At 35.3% G+C, this 18765-nt stretch overlaps 1 protein-coding gene across 2 annotated transcripts in view; it reads left to right on the forward strand.

Moving 5' to 3' along the window:
- The window catches only part of LRRK2 (leucine rich repeat kinase 2), a 132336-nt gene extending 113915 nt beyond the window's left edge, over positions 1-18421 (forward strand). For both annotated transcript variants that reach the window (XM_059402899.1, XM_059402900.1), the window contains exons 43-51: positions 517-617; positions 4904-5098; positions 6212-6405; positions 7620-7692; positions 8419-8603; positions 12608-12760; positions 14349-14557; positions 16561-16632; positions 17043-18421. In XM_059402899.1, the coding sequence (XP_059258882.1) occupies positions 517-617; positions 4904-5098; positions 6212-6405; positions 7620-7692; positions 8419-8603; positions 12608-12760; positions 14349-14557; positions 16561-16632; positions 17043-17164 (1304 nt within the window). In that variant the 3' untranslated portion in view covers positions 17165-18421. The remainder of the gene's footprint in view (positions 1-516; positions 618-4903; positions 5099-6211; positions 6406-7619; positions 7693-8418; positions 8604-12607; positions 12761-14348; positions 14558-16560; positions 16633-17042) is intronic.
- The last annotated feature ends 344 nt before the right edge of the window (positions 18422-18765 follow it).

Here is an 18765-nt window from a genome sequence, read left to right on the forward strand (position 1 = left end):
ACAATCTGGGTCATTGCCCTAATTTCACTGGTTAGCTGTACAGTGACAGTTCCCAGATCTCTAGTTTATGCCATCTGGAAGAATGTTATACTTCTTGTAAAAAAGAAATATGCAAAAACCTACTGTGGGATATGAGGATTAAATGCTTGCCAACTTTAAATATTAAAATAAAAAGTACTTCCATAGAAGTCTAATTATTATACGAGCAAGAATACCTTCAAAGTATATGTGAAATGCAGGTGTGAAATGAAAAATCTTTTATTTTATTCAATCAGTATTTGTGTCTTTTTTATATAATAAAAGATCAGGTAGTCTTTTTTGATGTCACTAGTAGAGATAAAGTTAACAAAATCACTTTAAGTTTGTGATATAAGTAGATCCAAACTAAATACAGGATTAAGGAGATCAGTGTTTCCCTTTGCATGGTCTGGACCTCTCACATACGCTGAAAAGGAAACAAAGTAATTGTTCTGCTTTGTCTAATGTTGTAGCACAATATGTTTTTGAATGTTTTAGATCCAGTTAAAGAATATGGCTGTGCCCCATGGCCCATGGTTGAGAAGTTAATTAAAAAGTGTTTGAAGGAAAATCCTCAAGAAAGGCCTACTTCTGCCCAGGTACTCTTACAGTAAAAATTTATCTATATTTTTTATAGAACATCCAGTATATGTATGTACACATATGTAATTTTTCATATATATATATATATATATATATATTCAAATATATAAATAAACACACACACACCACAAAGAGTGATAAAACAAAACTTCTGTATCTCCTGCCACCCATGGCACAAAATAAAGAGCATTGCCAACACCCAGGAGTCCTGTATGCTTCTTTCTGATTGCATCACTTTCTTTTCCCTATAGACGTTACCACTTCGCTGACTTTTTTTTTTTTCCCACTTTGCTGACTTTTGAGATAATCCTTGCTTTTCTTTATGTTTGCTACCCAGTTTGGTTTTGCTATATTCATCTTTTATTTAAAATGGAATTATAGTCATATCGTGTTCTGAAATATTTTCATTGTTCTCCCAACCTTATTTTGCAAGCTTTACTGAGGTTGTTAAACATAGCGTTTGGTTATTTTCACGCTATTCCATTCCACTGTTTGAGAAGCATTATATGTACCCATGACCATGTCTGTGGGTATTGGTATTATTTCCAGTTTTTTGCTATTATGAACATGTTTGTACCCTCTCCTAGTCCAGAATATATGAGAATTGCTTTGTGATATATAGACCTAGAAATTAAATTGCAGGATTGTAGCATATGTGACTATCCATATTGTTTTCTGAAGAAGTTCTACCAGCTTAATACTTTAATCATCTATATGTTAGGGTAAACATTTCTCTATATATTCTCCCTAAATTTAGTACCGTCTAAGTTCTTAATTTTTCCAGATATGTAGTCTTCTGCATTGATTTGCATTTTCCTAATTACTAACAAAGATGACCATCTCTTTATATGTTCTTTGGTTATATATGTTTAATCCTCTAGGAAATGCCTGTTCATTACTTTGCCCATTTTCCTATTGGATTATTTGCATACAGATGAATTAAGAAAAAGAAAAAAAGAAGTACTAATCCTTTGTTGGTTATACATGTTGCAAATTTCTTTTCCCTATTTGTGGTTTGCCTTTTTATTTCCTGTAGAGTGCCTTTTGATGAACAGAATATTTTAATTTTTAATACAGATAAATTTAACAACACTCTTTATGGTTATTACTTTTGGAATCCTATTTTTTTTTTTTTGTAAGATTTTATTTACTTTTGGGAGGGGGAGAGGGAGAGAGTGAGAGAGAAAGAGAGAGATGGGAAGCATGAGTTGGGGAGAGGGTCAGAGGGAGTAGTAAACTCCCTGACAAGCAGAGAGCCCAATTTGGGACTCAGTCCCAGGACCCTGGGATCACGACCTGAGCCGAAGGCAGACACTTAACCATCTTAGCCACACAGGTGCCCTGGGGCCCTGTTTTAAGAAGTCCTTATCTCTGCCAGAGTCACAAAAATATTTACCTATGGTTTTATCAAAATGGTTAAAAGTTTTGCTTTTGACATTGAAGTTCTCCCGTCAAGAATTGACATTTTTTTTTATCTGAATCCAGTTTCCTTTTTCCCATATGGGTAGCTGAATTTTCCAGCTTCATCTATTAAATAGTTTCTTCCCTTTTTTCCTGTTGATCTCTTCCCCCCACACACACCCCAGCATTTTCACTTTATAATTTATCAGATACACACACACCCACACATGTATTCTCTTGCATTGGTCAACTTGTCTGTTCTTCCTCTAATACTATCCTGTCTTAATTTCTGCCACTTTATGAGTTCTCCTTTCTTTCTTTATTTTTCTCCTCTAGGAATATGTTAGCTATTCTTGGGCTTAGTTTTTCCATATAAATTTAAAAATCACATTGTCAACTTTTATGAAAAAGCCTGCTGTGATTTGGTTTGTACTTGCAATGAATCTGCAGACAATTTGGGGAGGATTCTCTGTGATATTAAGTTGTTCTATTCTTGAATGTGGGTTATCTTCCTAATAATGTTTTCTCAAGTGTTTTTCAACATAGTTTTATAATTTTGCATACAGATCTTTTGCATTTTTTTTCTCAGTTTTCTTGCTGCAAATTGCTTTAAACTCAATTCCTGGCTTGAGGGTTTTTTTTGTTTTTGTTTTTGTTTTTTTGTTTTTAACTATTCCCAGATGGGAATCTGGTCTATAAATCTTCTTGAGAGCAAGCTTGTGGATAACAATTTCTTAGGGTTCTTTTCTCTCCTTGCCCTTTATCTGTAAAGTCCCAGGCACCTTTGCTTTTCTCAGAGAAAGTGGAAGCATGGGGCGGCTTTATTTCTGTTTCTCATTTACTCTAAATATGTAGCCCTTTGGGAACAGACCTTCATTGGACTCCACTTTGAGCAGGCTCTAGATTTAAACTTCCTTCTCACTGGCTGACAAGATATTGAAAACCACACATCAGTTTGCCTTCGGTAGATAAGTGCAGTTAAGGAAATATCTGACTTGAGTGTATGGTTGACCTCTCTGTCTTTCACTAGATTCTTTCACTAATATTTTGGCCTGGTAAGTCCTTAAGACGTTGTGAGATTTTTAAGATTTTTAAGAGGTTAAAAAAATAATTTTCTTAGCATTTTAAGTTGCTTTTAGATGGGTGGTTTGTCCAACTAACATTTTCCACCATATTGTCAGAAATAGTTTGCTTGCTATGTTTTGAACTGAGACAGATTTTAATAGATCAAAACAAGAACCCTCTTTATGTTGTGGACTCTTGATTTTGTATCATAACTTTTTGAAAAATTTTTGTTCACCTTTAAAATTTCTACTCAAAAATAGCTGAGTACATACACTGACTTCAACAAACATTATGTAGTTATCTTGGCTACTTCCCCTACCTTCCCCCCCATCCCTGGTTTTGTTAAGATATAATTGACATAGACACTGTATTAGCTTCTAGGTGTACAACATGATGATTTGCATGTATATATTATGAAATTATTACTGCAATAAGTTTTGTTAACATCCATTACCTCATAAGTTATAAATTTTTTTCTTGTGATAAGAACTTTTAGGATCTACTCTCTTAGCAACTTTCAAATATACTGTATAGTATTGCTAACTTTAGTCCCCATGCTATACACTACATTCCTATCTTATAACGGGAATTTTGTAACTTTTGAACCCCTTCATCCATTTTACCCCCTCCCATACCCTGCCTCTGGCAACCACCAGTCTGTAGTCTGTTTCCTGTATCTAGAAGCTTGTTTGATTTTGTTTATTTTATTTTATTGTATTTTAGTTTCCATGTATAAGTGATACCATACAGTACTTGTCTCTGAGCATTATGCCCTCAAGGTCCATCTATGTTGTCACAAATGGCAGAATTTCCTTCTTATTTATGGCTGAATAATATTCCAGTGTGTGTGTGTGTGTGTGTGTGTGTGTGTGTGTGTACTCACACACAAACATACATATATATCATATTTTCTTTATTCATTGATCCACTGATGGACACTTAGGTTATATCTACGTTTTGGTTGTTAGGAATAATGCTGCAATGAACATGGAGGTGCAGATAACTTTTAAAGATAATGATTTCATTTCCTTTAGGTATATACCCAGAAAGAAGTTCCATGGTAGCTCTGTTCTTGATTTTTTGAGGAACCTGCATGCTGTTTTCCATAGTGGTTGCAGCAATTTATATTCCACCAACAGTGCACTAAGTTTCCTTTTCCTCCACATTCTTGCCAGCACTTCTTACTTCTTGTCTTTTTGATGCTAGCCATTCTGGCAGGTGCGAGGTGATGTCTCCTGGTGGCTGTGTCATGGTTCTAATTCCAGTTTCCTGAGTCCTGGTTCTGTTTCCTTACAGTGGTCCCCACCCACTCCCCTGTCACTCTAGTTCTTTAGTGTTTCAAAGAAAAACATGAAAACAGAATCTAGAAGTGACTTGTGAATTTCATTACCACAGATCAAAAGTTCTTTTCCTTTCGCTTGGCAGAAGGTCTGTTCCATTCATTGGTGGCCTGTGTTCATCTGTAACATGGTGTAGCTCTGCAGTATTGAACTGGGTGAAGAACAGCTCCTGACTGCCAAATTTCTGTTCGGTTGGCACTTTTGAGATTTTCTGTTTTTTTAAGTTACAAAACATACCATACAGACAAAAGAGTCTGTCTTGTGCTTAGTCTAAAAATAAGTATTATTTTAACTTAATTTTATCTGTAGTTTGGATTATTTATCCTTTGCTTGGCTTGGATCTCAGTTGAAGAGGTTTAGATTTTTCTTGATAGAGCTATAGCATGTCGTTCTACATTATGCACAATAATATGATCTTTCAAGAGGACATATGTTAACTTGATATGCATTATTTTGTTATTTTTAAACTTTCTCAGGTCTTTGACATTTTGAATTCAGCTGAGTTAATCTGTCTGATGAGGCATATATCAATACCTAAAAACTTTAGCGTTGAATGCATGGTCGCTACAAATCATAACAGCAAGAATGCAAGCATCTGGCTGGGCTGTGGACACCGTGACAAAGGACAACTCTTATTTCTTGACTTAAATACAGAAAAACAGACTTCTGAGGTAAATTCAAGTGCCCTTTAAGTTACAGATACTTTAAAAAATTTATTTTGTGGATGATGTTAAACCATGTATGAGTGTAAAAAGTTACTTTGGAAGAAATTAAGTGAAAGCAATATAGGAGTATTACTTAGTTTTCTGGTAGAACAAGAGGATTTACATGAAATTAAATAGTCTGTGTTTTGTTTCAAAAGCATAGTATATATGTGTGTCTTAGGTTAGGATCCCTAGAAATAGCCTGAGACAGAGTTTCTTATACAAGTGATTTAAGGAGAGAGTAACTTTTTTTTTTTTTAAAGATTTTATTTATTTGACAGAGGGAGAGAGAGATCACAAGCACGCAGAGCAGTAGGCAGAGAGAGAGGTGGGGAAAGCAGGCTCCCTGCTGAGCAGAGAGCCCGATGTAGGGCTTGATCCCAGGACCCTGAAATCATGACCTGAGCTGAAGGCAGAGGCTCAACCCACTGAGCCACCCAGGTGCCCCAAAGGAAAGAATAACTTTTAAGGAAGTGAAGGAAGACAAAAAGAACAGGGGAAGAAATTCCAAAAAATGTAGTTTCTAAGGAAACTCAGTCTTTAGTCATGAGGAATTCTGGGGTGTGAACAGGAGCACGTGATTGATCTCTCCAGGGAGCCAGTGTTTCATTCCCATGTAGCAGTTGGTCATGACTGAGAAGAAATCTGAACACAACTTTATAAAATGGATCAATAAATTGTATTAGCAAATATAAGATAATTTTTTAAACTTAAAAAATAACCTAATATTTTGACTGTTGCCTTACTAAATAGATGTTATGCCTAATCATTATTCTTAAAGTTGAACAGTTCCCTCATCTTATTTTGACGGAGTGAGAAATAGTGATACCGAAAAGCAAATTACAATTTTTATTCTAGTTTTTGATGCATTTTAGGTGGGCAAAATTGTTTGCCAGTTAAATCATTTATTGTTGAAAGGTTAAGTAAAATTGTGATTGTTTTTTAAAATTAAGAGCAAGAGAATAAAATGAATTAAATGTCTGGATGACAATATTTTCATTCTATTCAAATTCTAGTCACTGGAGTTTGAATCAAGTTCTTCAAACTGTGATTTCTTTTTTATTTTTATTTTTTAAACAGGAAGTTATTGATAGTAGAATACTGTGCCTAGCTTTGGTGCCTCTTCCTGCGGAAAAGGAAAGCTGGATAGTTTGTGGGACACAGTCTGGCATGCTCCTGGTCATCAATACCGAAGATGGGGATAAGAGACATACTCTTGGAAAGATGACCGATTCTGTGACTTGCTTGTATTGCAATCCCTTTCCCAAGCAAAGGTGCCATAGTGAATTTGATCTGTGGGAGAAAATTACAAATATTTTTGATGACTGAATTGTGTGGCAAAAACTGCTAATTTTTAACATATTTCTGTGCCTTACCGCTGGTGTTACTTCAGCTCTGGTCTATTTCCTTACCAGCCCTCACATCAGTTTATTTTTCTTTGTAGGTTCTCTTCAGGGATGAGTTTTCCTTTATCCTTTTTTTTTTTTTTTAAATATAAATAGCCTGTTATGTGCTGGTTTAAACATATCAATTCACTATCAAATTGAGAAAATACCTAATAAATGAATGCATAAGTTATTAGTAGGTGACTCAACCATTATTAGTTGCGGGGATCTCATTTCCAAGGAGTTTATCCAAATGGTAGGATTGCAGTTGTGAGTAACAGGTTGATTGCTGTAATAGTTGGGGCAGGATGATTTCCTGGAGTCATTAAGATCATACCCCATGTATTGCTCTGGTTTAAGTCAATACTGGAAAATAAATATTAGAAAAATGTGAAACTCAAATTTTTGGCAGCTGATATATAAAGTCCACTGGCACTTTTGAAGTTGAAATTATTTGGATATTGTCAAAAATTTCATCAGGTGGCATTTAATTGGTCAGGAAGACTTTATTTAAGATTTTTTTCAATCAGGGACAGAAATTGAACTCAACTCTGCTGAAACAAAAGATGGGAGTGTTTTCAACACTGGGATGAGCTAATGGAAAAATACTGGATGACTTCTTGTGTGGAGGGGGGGGGTCCATGTGATTAGGCCATCGTTGTTTGCTAATTGTTGCTATTTTTTTTTTTTTTATTATATTCACTTAGCCAGCATATAGTACATCATAAGTTTTTGATGTAGTGTTCAAATATTCATTAGTTGCATTATTGAAGTGAGGTTCCTACGGTTCCATAGAGACTGGGAGATGCAGCCCTGCCTTTCTTGATGATTACATTTCAAAAGGAAGCCTCCTCGTTCCGGAGAGAGACATGCCTGAGCCTTAAAACTGATAAGAGGCTGGGAGGATTTGTATCTCAAATCCGCAGAGAAATAATTTACAATTGTTAAGTTTTCTAAATAAATACCCAAAGAAAAGAGAGGTCAGGGATCCATAATCACATAGAAACCTGTCTAAAGTTTAGTCAGCCTGGAGGGGAATGTAACAGCCATCTTGGTCAGTATCAGCATTATTTTTATAACAATATTGACATTTTTTCTTTCAGCAAGCAAAAAAACTTTCTTCTGGTGGGAACTGCTGATGGCAATTTAGCCATTTTTGAAGATAAAACTGTTAAGGTAAATGTTGAATCCGTTCTACATCAAAAAATTTTTAAGTTTTTTATTTTATATATGCTTATTTCCACCCCTCTTTTAAGTGATGTAAACTCCCTAAGAGCAAGGATCATAAATCTTGCTTTTCATCTTCTTATTTTCCTAAAGTCTTGCATAAAAATAGATCCTCTATAAATACTTGTTGACTGACTACATTTTATATGAATAAACTAAAGATAAAATGATAAATGAGATCTGATTTAAAATGTTAAAAGAAAGTAATTCTATTTTTATATAAATGAAGTGATAATTCCTTATAAATATATGTGGGGAAAAATCTGGTTTGTCACAAACTTTTTCTTTAGTCTGGAAGAGATCATTTAACTTTCTGTTTTTCAGATTCTCATTTATCAGTAAACACTTGTTCTTTCCTCCATGGAGGCATCTGTGATTCCATCTATTTATCCAACATCCTACCCATTTATACTCCTTATTATAAAAAAGCTGATTACCTAAGGAGAGACAAACTAGTAGGGCGTAATCCCTGGGTTATTTCCTGTACAGAAATTGGTCTGCATTCTACTTGAATCGTGTTTTCATAAATCCTTTGAAAAATGTATTTTGAATTTTTATTTTAAGATCTCTAGCCATTTACAATGGAAAAGTGGCTTTTAGAAAGTGCAGCAGATTTTACAGCCTTTCATTTCGCAGATACTCAGTTGGTTGAATGTGTTTCTCTTCTTGGCAAAGTGTAAAGGAGCCGCTCCTTTGAAGATACTAAATATAGGAAATGTCAGTACTCCACTGATGTGTTTGAGTGAATCCATGAATTCAGCTGAAAAAAACATCGTGTGGGGAGGATGTGGCACAAAACTTTTCTCGTTTTCTGATGATTTCACCATTCAGAAGCTCATTGAGACCAAGACACATCAGCTGTAAGTTATTTCTAGCTATACAATTAATTTACCACTTTAAATTCATGTTTATTTCTTATGCTTGTATCAATAATGCTGTTGCCATCTAAGCAAAAACTTTTGATATGCATTATTTATTTTTCTATTAAAGACATCACCCAGCCTCATCACATTTGGGATAAAATAGGAACAGCCATGATAATCTTAGTAGTACTAATCAATCTAAATTTTTAACAATTTCATTATCTCTGTATCAAATTAAACATGAATTTGATAGACAATAAACAGTTTTTTACTTCATCTGTGGGTGTTACATATGCGTTTAGGATAACTTCCATTAAGTGTTGATTGTAAGAAACCTATATCTCGGGAACAAAGTCATGTCTAGATTTGATAATTACACCGATGTCCTCTCTACAGCAGAGTTGGTGATAACCACTTTCAAGTGAAAATAAAATAACTATAAACCTTGTCCCAATTTGTTGTTTCAAATTTTAGAGTTTTATTTTAATAAAATAATTGCACTTGGTTCTTATTTATTACCTTCGCCAGGGAGAAACAGCATAGATTGGTGGGTAACAGCATAAATCCTAGTTCAAATATTGGTTTTGCCATGTGTTGAATATGTAAACTTGGGCAAGAACTTCTTAAATACCCAGTCTTCTCTAGCCTGAGAATTATAGTATGTCCTAACTCCAGGGGATGTTTGTAAGACTAGGTAAAATATTAATATAAGGAGCTAACATAATGCCCAGCACTTGGAAAGCTCTCAATAAATATTAGTTATGATTATTATTAGCTTTGAGTCACAAATCCCTATCTTGGAATATCCTGGTTTCTCAATCTCCATCCAGTTGCCCCAGACTAAAATTCCTGGAGTAATCCTTGACTCCTTTGTCCACTTACCTCTCCTTCTAATTGACTCTCATAAGCTTGTATTTCTCAGTTTTCCTACTTCTGCTTCCGCGGACCAGGCTGTCATCCATCATCGATGGCCATGTTAATAACAGCATCTTTCTAACCAGTTCTCAACCTCCTGTTCTGCCCCCTTCAGTCCATTCACAACACTGCAGGCAGAGGGGCTCTTCTAATGTGCAAATCAATCTGAAATCAGTCTCTTGCTTAAACCACCCCCTGCACATACACACTCCCCGTCACACGTGTCCCATTGTCTTTTACATGACTTTCAAATTTCTTTTTTTTAATTTATTTTTTATTTATTTTCAGCATAATAGTATTCATTATTTTTGCACCACACCCAGTGCTCCATGCAATCCGTGCCCTTTATAATACCCACCAGCTGGTAGCCCGACCTCCCACTCCCCACCCCTTCAAAACCCTCAGATTGTTTTCCAGAGTCCATAGTCTCTCATGGTTCACCTTCCCTTCCAATTTCCCCCAACTCCCTTCTCCTCTCTATCTCCCCATGTCTTCCATGCTATTTGTTATGCTCCACAAATAAGTGAAACCATAATTGACTCTCTCTGCTTGACTTATTTCACTCAGCATAATCTCTTCTAGTCCCGTCCATGTTGCTACAGAAGTTGGGTATTCGTCCTTTCTGATGGAGGCATAATACTCCATACTGTATATGGACTATATCTTCCTATCCATTCGTCCGTTGAAAGGCATCTTGGTTCTTTCCACAGTTTGGCGACCATGGCCATTGCTGCTATAAACATTGGGGTACAGATGGCCTTTCTTTTCACTACATCTGTATCTTTGGGGTAAACACCCAGTAGTGCAATTGCAGGGTCATAAGGAAGTTCTATTTTTAATTTCTTGAGGAATCTCCACACTGTTCTCCAAAGAGGCTGCACCAACTTGCATTCCCACCAACAGTGGAAGAGGGTTCCCCTTTCTCCACATCCCCTCCAACACATGTTGTTTCCTATCTTGCTAATTTTGGCCATTCTAACTGGGGACTTTCAAATTTCTTAAGACTCTATAAGGTGCTCGCTTCCCTCTCTAAATTAATGTTTTGCAGCCTCCTCGCCCTCTGAGCTTTAGCCAAACTGAAATCATCTCAGTTCTCAAAGACAGCCTGTTCCTTTTACCCCTGGCCTCTGAAGGTGGTTCTCCCTCTCTTGTATGATGACTGTGTTCCCTGCTGGTTTTAATTCAGATGTCACTTCCTCTGAGGGGTGGTCTCGGATTCCCCCTGCGCAGGTTCGGTGCCTTGGGTTTGTTCTCCCATGGCAGCTCTCATTTCCCTTCACAACAGCTCTCACACGCTGTTAAACAAGAAGTTTCAAAATGCTTTCTTAATAAGACTAGACCCACTGGTTCTCAGCATTGGCCCCACTTAGAAACCATGAAGTAGCTGAAAATAACCTTCTGCCTGAGACTCACCTCAGACCAATTAAATCCGAAGAATGCATCATGGAGTGGGGCCCACGAGTCAGTATTTTTCTTTTCAAGCTCTCAGGTGTTTCTGAAGTAGAGTTGGGGTTCAGATACACTGCTGTATATTGTAGATTCTTGTGGGTGAGAATTTTTGTTTTCCGTCCTGTTCACAGATTCGTTTCCTAGTGTGTGGTAAATGTTTGGATAAGTTTATTCTCATTCTGGAACTTACACTCCTAACCAGCCTAAACAAGCCTGAAAAAAATATTTTTAAAAGATTTTATTTATTTATTTGACAGAGAGAGATTACAAGTAGACAGAGAGGCAGGCAGAGAGAGAGGAGGAAGCAGGGTCCCTGCTGAGCAGAGAGCCTGGCTTGATTCCAGGACCCTGGGATCATGACCTGAGCCAGAGGCAGAGGCAGAGGCAGAGGCAGAGGCTTTAACCCTCTGAGCCACCCAGGCACCCCCAAGCCTGAAAATATTTAAAAAGAAGGGCTCCCAGGTTTTTTTTTTTTTTTAAACTTATTTCATAGAGCATGTTATGAGATCATGGGTATCGACCCTCTATAATTCCATGTGAGATTTGGAGTATAAATGCTTTACCAGACAGAACCTCTCTGTTCATCTCCCCAAAGAGATTTCATAGACACATGTAAATACTTTCTTCTCAGTTGCCTTGGTCTCTCTCCTGGCTAAGCAGTTACCACATCGCTAATTAGATGCTGCTTCATCCTCACCACCCTCCTTACTGTCATCCGTGCTCACTGACAGAGGCGTGATGGGTAGTGAAGGATGATGTGGCCTCTGAAGCCACAGGCCTCCAAGGCCTTGTGTAGAGTCCTGCTTCTGTACCATGCCAGCCATGTGGCCTCCAGCAAGTTATTTAGCATTTGTAAGCTTTCTATAATTACAAACATTGAGATCTGTAATGTTTGCTAAGATTTTTATTGAGGATCAAATAGGATAACACACAAAAGTATTTTATAAATTCTAAAATTCTCTGGAATATTTGGATTAGTTTGAGCTGTCTTCAAGGATTGCCTAAAATGTAGTGGCTCTCTGGCAACACATGTTTTTGCTTCCCTTGCCAGGACAAGAAAGACAGAGGAAAGAAATCTTCCTGCCCTATGATGAACTGAAGATTTTTTACACCCTGTGATACTTTTGTGTCATTTATCTGATGGAATTGAAACTTTAACCATTTTTACTTTTTCATGACTTTTCATTCCTCTGTTAGTTCATTCTTCATCCATCCATCCTTCTATCCAGCCGCTTAACAAACTGCCTACTTTTGTTAACCAGGCATTTTTCTAGATAGATACTTACCCATCTATCTACTAGATAGATAGGTACTTGGTGACTCTTTACTGGATTGGAGTTATATAGAAAATACATGGTGCTTATCCTTAAGAAATCACAGTTACAATCTAGTATCAGGGATACAGTAATTAATAAATACAATTTTACATTTAATAAGCTCTATCGTATTACAGCTAGTACTGGTGTGGGAAAGGGAATGACTGGTGTATTTTGATAGGTCAGGGATGAATTCCAGAAAAGCTGACATTTAGGTTAGGCCTCAAGGGCTAGCTAGGAGCTTGCCATGAAGATAGAGCCTATGGTAGCCAATCTGTTTGCAAGAAATGAATAGTAGTGACACTCTCTCTTTCCCTCTAGGTTTTCTTATGCAGCTTTCAGTGATTCCAACATCATAGCAGTGGTGGTAGACACGGCTCTCTACGTTGCTAAGAAGAATAGCCCATTTGTGGAAGTACGGGATAAGAAAACTGAAAAACTCTGTGAACTAATAGACTGTGTGCACTTTTTAAAGTAAATTATTTTTTTAATTGTATTTTATTGTGGAAAGAATACAATGTTGACACTGACCCTCTTAACAAATTTTTAGGTGTACAACATATTGTTGACTATAGGTACGATGTCATTGGTTCTTTATTTTATGCTTGTATGAGCTGTCTTTACAGAGAGAGGTCTCTCACAGAGAATGGAAGTATGGCTAATTATACTTTGTTTTTGCCTCTAACTAGAAAACTAACAAAAACTCAGAAACCAAATTGTTAATGCTTTTTAGCACCATCTCTTAACATCTAGCAAATTGCATTTTGGAAAAAAAAAAGGAACATAATATTTATGGTTTCTTCAAGGTATTACAAAGAATATTCTCTAATGAAAAAATAGTACATTACTGAAAGTGATCATATTGGGTTCACGGATGATGGTACATCTAGTTGTGTTACAGTATTGATGTTTATTACATTTTTAAAGGATTTTTAATTTTTTACTTTAGAGGAAGAGAGAGAGGGGGAACAAGCAGAGGGGCAGAGGGAGAGAATCCCAGACTGACTCCTCGCTGAATGCAGAGCCCAACACAGGGCTTGATCTTATGACCTGGGATCATGACCTGAGCAGAAACCAGGCATTGGTTGCTTAACCAACTGAGCCACCCAGGCAGCTCTCAAAGTTATAATTATCCTATAGGTGCAAGGATACTTTGCTCTAAAGATAAAGTTACAAAACAATTTTAAAAATTGGGGGATAACCTACTGGACTGACCAGTGCACTAGCTACCTAAGGACAAAGGGTTAAGACCACACCTGACAGCCAGTTCTTAGTCTGATCCAGGATGTTAGACATAAATCTCAGACTCTAAATCAAACACCTCTTTTGTGTGCTGCTGCTGGGAAATGGGAGCCTTATTTTCTAGCCACTTTATATTTTTTCTTTTGTTTTGTTTTTACCATGTAGATTTTTTTATACCCTGGAGAATGTTTAGATTATACCCTATATCTAGAAAATGACACTTCAAAGTTTACTTGCCTAGAATCTTTTCATTTTTCACTGGTTGGTAAGGAGATACATATTCTGAAATGCTGGGAATTCCCCTTACTTCTTGAAGGTCTAAAAGTATTAGAGTTCTTTTATTTCTGGACACTTCATTTTTGTCAGAGTTATTCATTGGCTCAGGGAAGAATTTAGTGGTTGGTATTGGTATCTTTTACATGTAAATTACTAAAATTTAATTTTCCTTTATAACTTTTAGAGTTCATGGAAACCTTTTGAAAATAACTTTCTATTTATATTGGGCAAATTTATTCTTTTTTAAAACTGAATTACATAGGCTTGCTATTTATAAAAATTATATCCATTTAATGTACTTCAGAATTTCTTGAAGTTAAGGGGCTATTGTGTTATCTTTGATAATGTGTTTCAAGTAGGGAAGCTACTTCAGCATTCTGTATTTTGCAAAACTAGTTTTGTAGAATTTTAATGGTATATAACATATACTGTCATGTATTCATAATTCAAGATGCTATCTGTAGTGTGTATATATAGGTATACATCTGTTTTCTCTCTTAATTGTTGATAAAACTATGAATGTATACTTTCTTTATGGTTTTAGAGAAGAAATGGTAAAAGTAAATGCAGAATCAAAACACAAACTGTCTTATACTGGGAGGGTGAAAACCCTGTGCCTCCAGAAGAACACTGCTCTCTGGATAGGAACTGGAGGAGGCCATATTTTACTCCTTGATCTTTCAACTCGTCGAATTATACGTATAATTCAGAATTTCTGTGACTCTGTCAGAGTCATGATGACAGCACAGTTAGGTAAGTTTCTTTCCTTTAGATCTTTTCCCATATTGTTTGAGATGATAAAAATACGCTTTTATTTTTAATTTTTCTTTCACTTTCCAATGTCATTTCAAGTGTCTTGGAAGGTCACATAATGAAACAGGAATGGGAGACATTTTGAATGGGGCCATTTAAAAAATGGAGAGAGTAGATGCTCCCAGTCCCACAGAGAATCAGGTTATTGCAGCCGAGCACTGAATTTGCATCTTACTTTCTATACCTAAGGCAAAAAGAGGAAATAGATGTTAAGTATTTTTAAATTTTAACCAAAGATAGTAAAGGAAACGTCTGTTTTGACCAGTTTATGCTTCCCACCCTTGTTAAATTTGGTTTTTCATTCTATAAGCAAATCTGTATTCTTGTAACAATATATGCTGAACTCTGCAATGTGTGAGTATTAACAATCATGATGTTTTAAGCAAACTTTGTCTTTTCTTTCTCTTTAAATACGAAGAAGTCATAACAGCACGTGATTATATTTTCTACATAAATACATTCCATTTTTTTCTTTTAACCAATTATTTGGTTTAGAGAATAGTATTAGCATATATGCAAAGTTGACCTAAAATAACAATGAAATTAAGTTCTGCAAAACTAGAGTTAATGTAACTAGGGAAGAGGTCAGAATGTGTTTGACAGGTGAAGAGAATAGTAAATTCCTCTAACAGGAATACATTAAGAAGAGACAAATGTTTCTCCTTACTCTTACCCAGTTTTTAATGAATGGATTTTGGAGCTGGACAGAAGGAGTTAGACTAGATGGCGGTGAGTGATTGGTTCGCTATCAGGATACATGTCCCCACAAGCAGAGCAGTAGGTCTCTAGTGGATTGTCTCTCTAGTTTTATTCTACCAAGGTTGTTCCAACCTCTCATTTAATTTCTATGTACTTTAGGACCCAAGTGGTTGTTCCTTACTGACATTATGTGGATTTCAGTGAGTTTAATTGATTTTTAAAGATAAATTTAAACAGACGCTACAAGGTGTGGCAGGCGCAAAGTGGCTTCACCTCACCTTTCTGGCTTCTGCTAGTTACCACATTCCTCTGCACTTTCTGCTCTATTATATTTTCAGTCCCTCTGAAATATCATGCTTCATACTGCCTCAGGGTTTTTCATGAGCTGTTTTGTTCTTTGCTTATTTGATTTAAGTTAATGTCGTTAACTAAGCCAAGAAGATAGACTAAATTAACTCTTTCTTCAAAATGGCAGTTCATGTCTCAAAGCCCCTGAGAAGTCAGTACTGATGAGGTCAAACTTCTCTTTTTGGGGTCCTGGATCTTTTTCATTAATGTCAGTCTCCTCACTAGAACGAATACTCCATATGGGTAGGGTTTGCATGTCTTTGTTTGCCCATTTACTGCTAGTGCTCAGCTAGGGCTTCTTAGTGAATGACTTGAGAAGAAAGTATTGTTCTGTGACAGACTTTCAGTATATCCATCCTTCCAATTCTTTATCCAAATGTTTCACATTTGACTAGTCCCAAAGCACCTTCATGCACATAATCTCATTTAATTATATAACTTGGGCTGTATAAACATTCAACCCAGTTTTCTTTTTTTTTAAGATTTTATTTATTTATTTGATAGAGCGAGATCACAAGTAGGCAGAGAGTCAGACAGAGAGAGAGAGGAGGAAGCAGGCTCCCCACCAAGCAGAGAGCCCGATGCGGGGCTCGATCCCAGGACCCTGAGATCATGACCTGAGCCGAAGGCAGAGGCTTAACCCACTGAGCCACCCAGGTGCCCTCAACCCAGTTTTCAAAGGTTAAATTATTTTCTCAGATTGACACAATTCCTAAAAATTGTAGCAAGGAATGGGTCACAAATTTTCTAACATTAAATAATTGCTAGTCTTGGAGTGTTTTTATTTAATATAATTGATGTGTCTCCAAAAGTAGAATTAAAAAAGTAAGTTCCAAGGACATTTTAAAGTCCAACTTGTTATATTGATTTAACAGAAGACTCATTTTTTTTTAAAGGAAGTCTTAAAAATGTCATGCTGGTTTTGGGGTATATTCGGAAAAGTACTGAAAGTTCACAACATCAAAAAGGTAATGTTTAATAAGATACTCTATTCCAAACTCAGTGCAGTGACATCAATGATTATAATTAATATTATGTGTGCTACACATTTATAAAAAATATAACATATGCTATAATACGTCAGTATTTTTGATGGCTTGAACAGTGTTGGAATAAATAATTTCTTTCAGAAAATGAAATGTTAGATTATTAAAGGACCACACTCTTTTTAACATATAGTAGTTTCTGTAAGATATTTAAAATATTTTCCAAATGGACTTTCTTATAAATAGCAGTAATTTCATACATTGTTTTTAGCTGTATTTATATATATATTTGTCCAAGACAACTAAATGTAAGTGAACAAAGTAGAAATAAAATAAAAATGCTTTATGGCCAATCTTTGAAACCTGGTTTCATTTTTTTTTTTCTTTTGTAGAAATACAATCTTGTTTGTCTGTTTGGGACATCAATCTTCCACATGAAGTGCAAAACTTAGAAAAACATATTGAAGTGAGAAAAGAATTAGCTGAAAAAATGAGAAGAGTATCTGTTGAATAAGAGAGAGATTTAAAAATGTTTACATGTGAAAAGGGTACTTCCACTTTTTGAAATAGCTCGTGTGTGTGTATATATATATATATATGAAGGAATATTTATATATTTTATTTTAAATATAAATATGTGTAAAAATAATTATCAGTGAAAATATGTTTTGAAGAACTATTTAAAATATCTTTATATTTCCTACACATCCTAATTAATTTTGTGAATTAATTAATGAAAAGAAAAGTAAAATGTACATAATTGCAGGACTCATACCAAAATTTACAAAGTGATTAATTTTATTGTTGTCCATAAGGAAAGTAAACATTATTTAAAATTCTGTGCTTAAACAACACTGTTGTTTGATTACTTTTTAGGTGTTCTGCAAAGTAGAATAAAACTATTAGGACCGTTTCACATGTAATACATTCCTTCTTAGATTGCTTTTAAATGCAGTTATCGCATATGCTTGTAAACTGTCAATGAATTTTCACTAATAAAGCCATTTATTGGGATGTGCGTTCTCTTCATTGCTGATTCAAACAATGCATTTCATGCAACTTCCTTCCATATGAAAGAAAATGTGCCGATGAGAAAATGTAACATATTGTTCTCATATCCAGGAAAGACACACTTTCCACACTTTCTCTTTTCCTAATTTCACAATTCTAACTTTGGATGTGGATACCCTGAAATTTGTATAATTGGTGTAAATACAATGTTCAGTCTTTCAGTGATATTTTTTATGTTTTAATTTGGAATCTCAGTGGTTACTTATTCCTAATCTCTCCTCTAACACTTCTACCTATCTTCTTCCTAAATTTGTGACTCTGCAAATCCTGCATCGCTCAGGTAAAAAAAACCACATTTCCAGAATTAACAGGATTCCACAACTCCCATCAAAATCATGGGGGCAAGTTTCTAACACTTTAGCTTACTGAAGAAGAAAGGAGAGTCAGCCTGTGATGGGTAAAATACTTGCTAATCTAATCTCTAAATTATACCTAAGTTGTTTAAATATCTTCCTATTCATAATTTGAGACAATTCCCTGTAATAGATAACCAGTCCATTTAATATTCTCAGAACTGACTGATGTTGTACTATAAGATGATTTTTAAAATAATGGAGGAGTTTATTCCTGTGCTATTTCTCATTGTTACTTTGTATTTACTGCAATTTTTTACAGAGATAATTATGAAGAAATATGTAAATGAACATTGTATTTAAATGGACTAATAAAGATTTTCAAAGCATGTTTAAGAATTTTAAAACTTTGTGATGTTTTATTTTTCACATATAAGTCTACAGATAATCTGTCTAATGTGAAATTTTGTATTAATGTGTGTTTGGGATATATGGAAAATGCTAACTCAAATTTTCTCTTGAGGGTTTATTTAGTTTTCTATAGAACACAAAATTTTCAGGATCCCAAGGATAAAACCTGATAGGACTGATATATTTCATATTCAAGTATTCGTGAAAATTTTTCTAAAAGGATTGTTCACTCTTGAGTACTGAAAAAAAATGACTTCAAAAAAAATTATTAAAAAAAATTGACAGTCATTTTAAGTTTTTCCTGGCTAGAAGCCTTAAATAAGCTACTAATCCTTATAAA

Source organism: Mustela nigripes, chromosome 6, assembly GCF_022355385.1.
Source record: "Mustela nigripes isolate SB6536 chromosome 6, MUSNIG.SB6536, whole genome shotgun sequence".
In the NCBI taxonomy this organism is placed as follows: Eukaryota; Metazoa; Chordata; class Mammalia; order Carnivora; family Mustelidae; genus Mustela; species Mustela nigripes.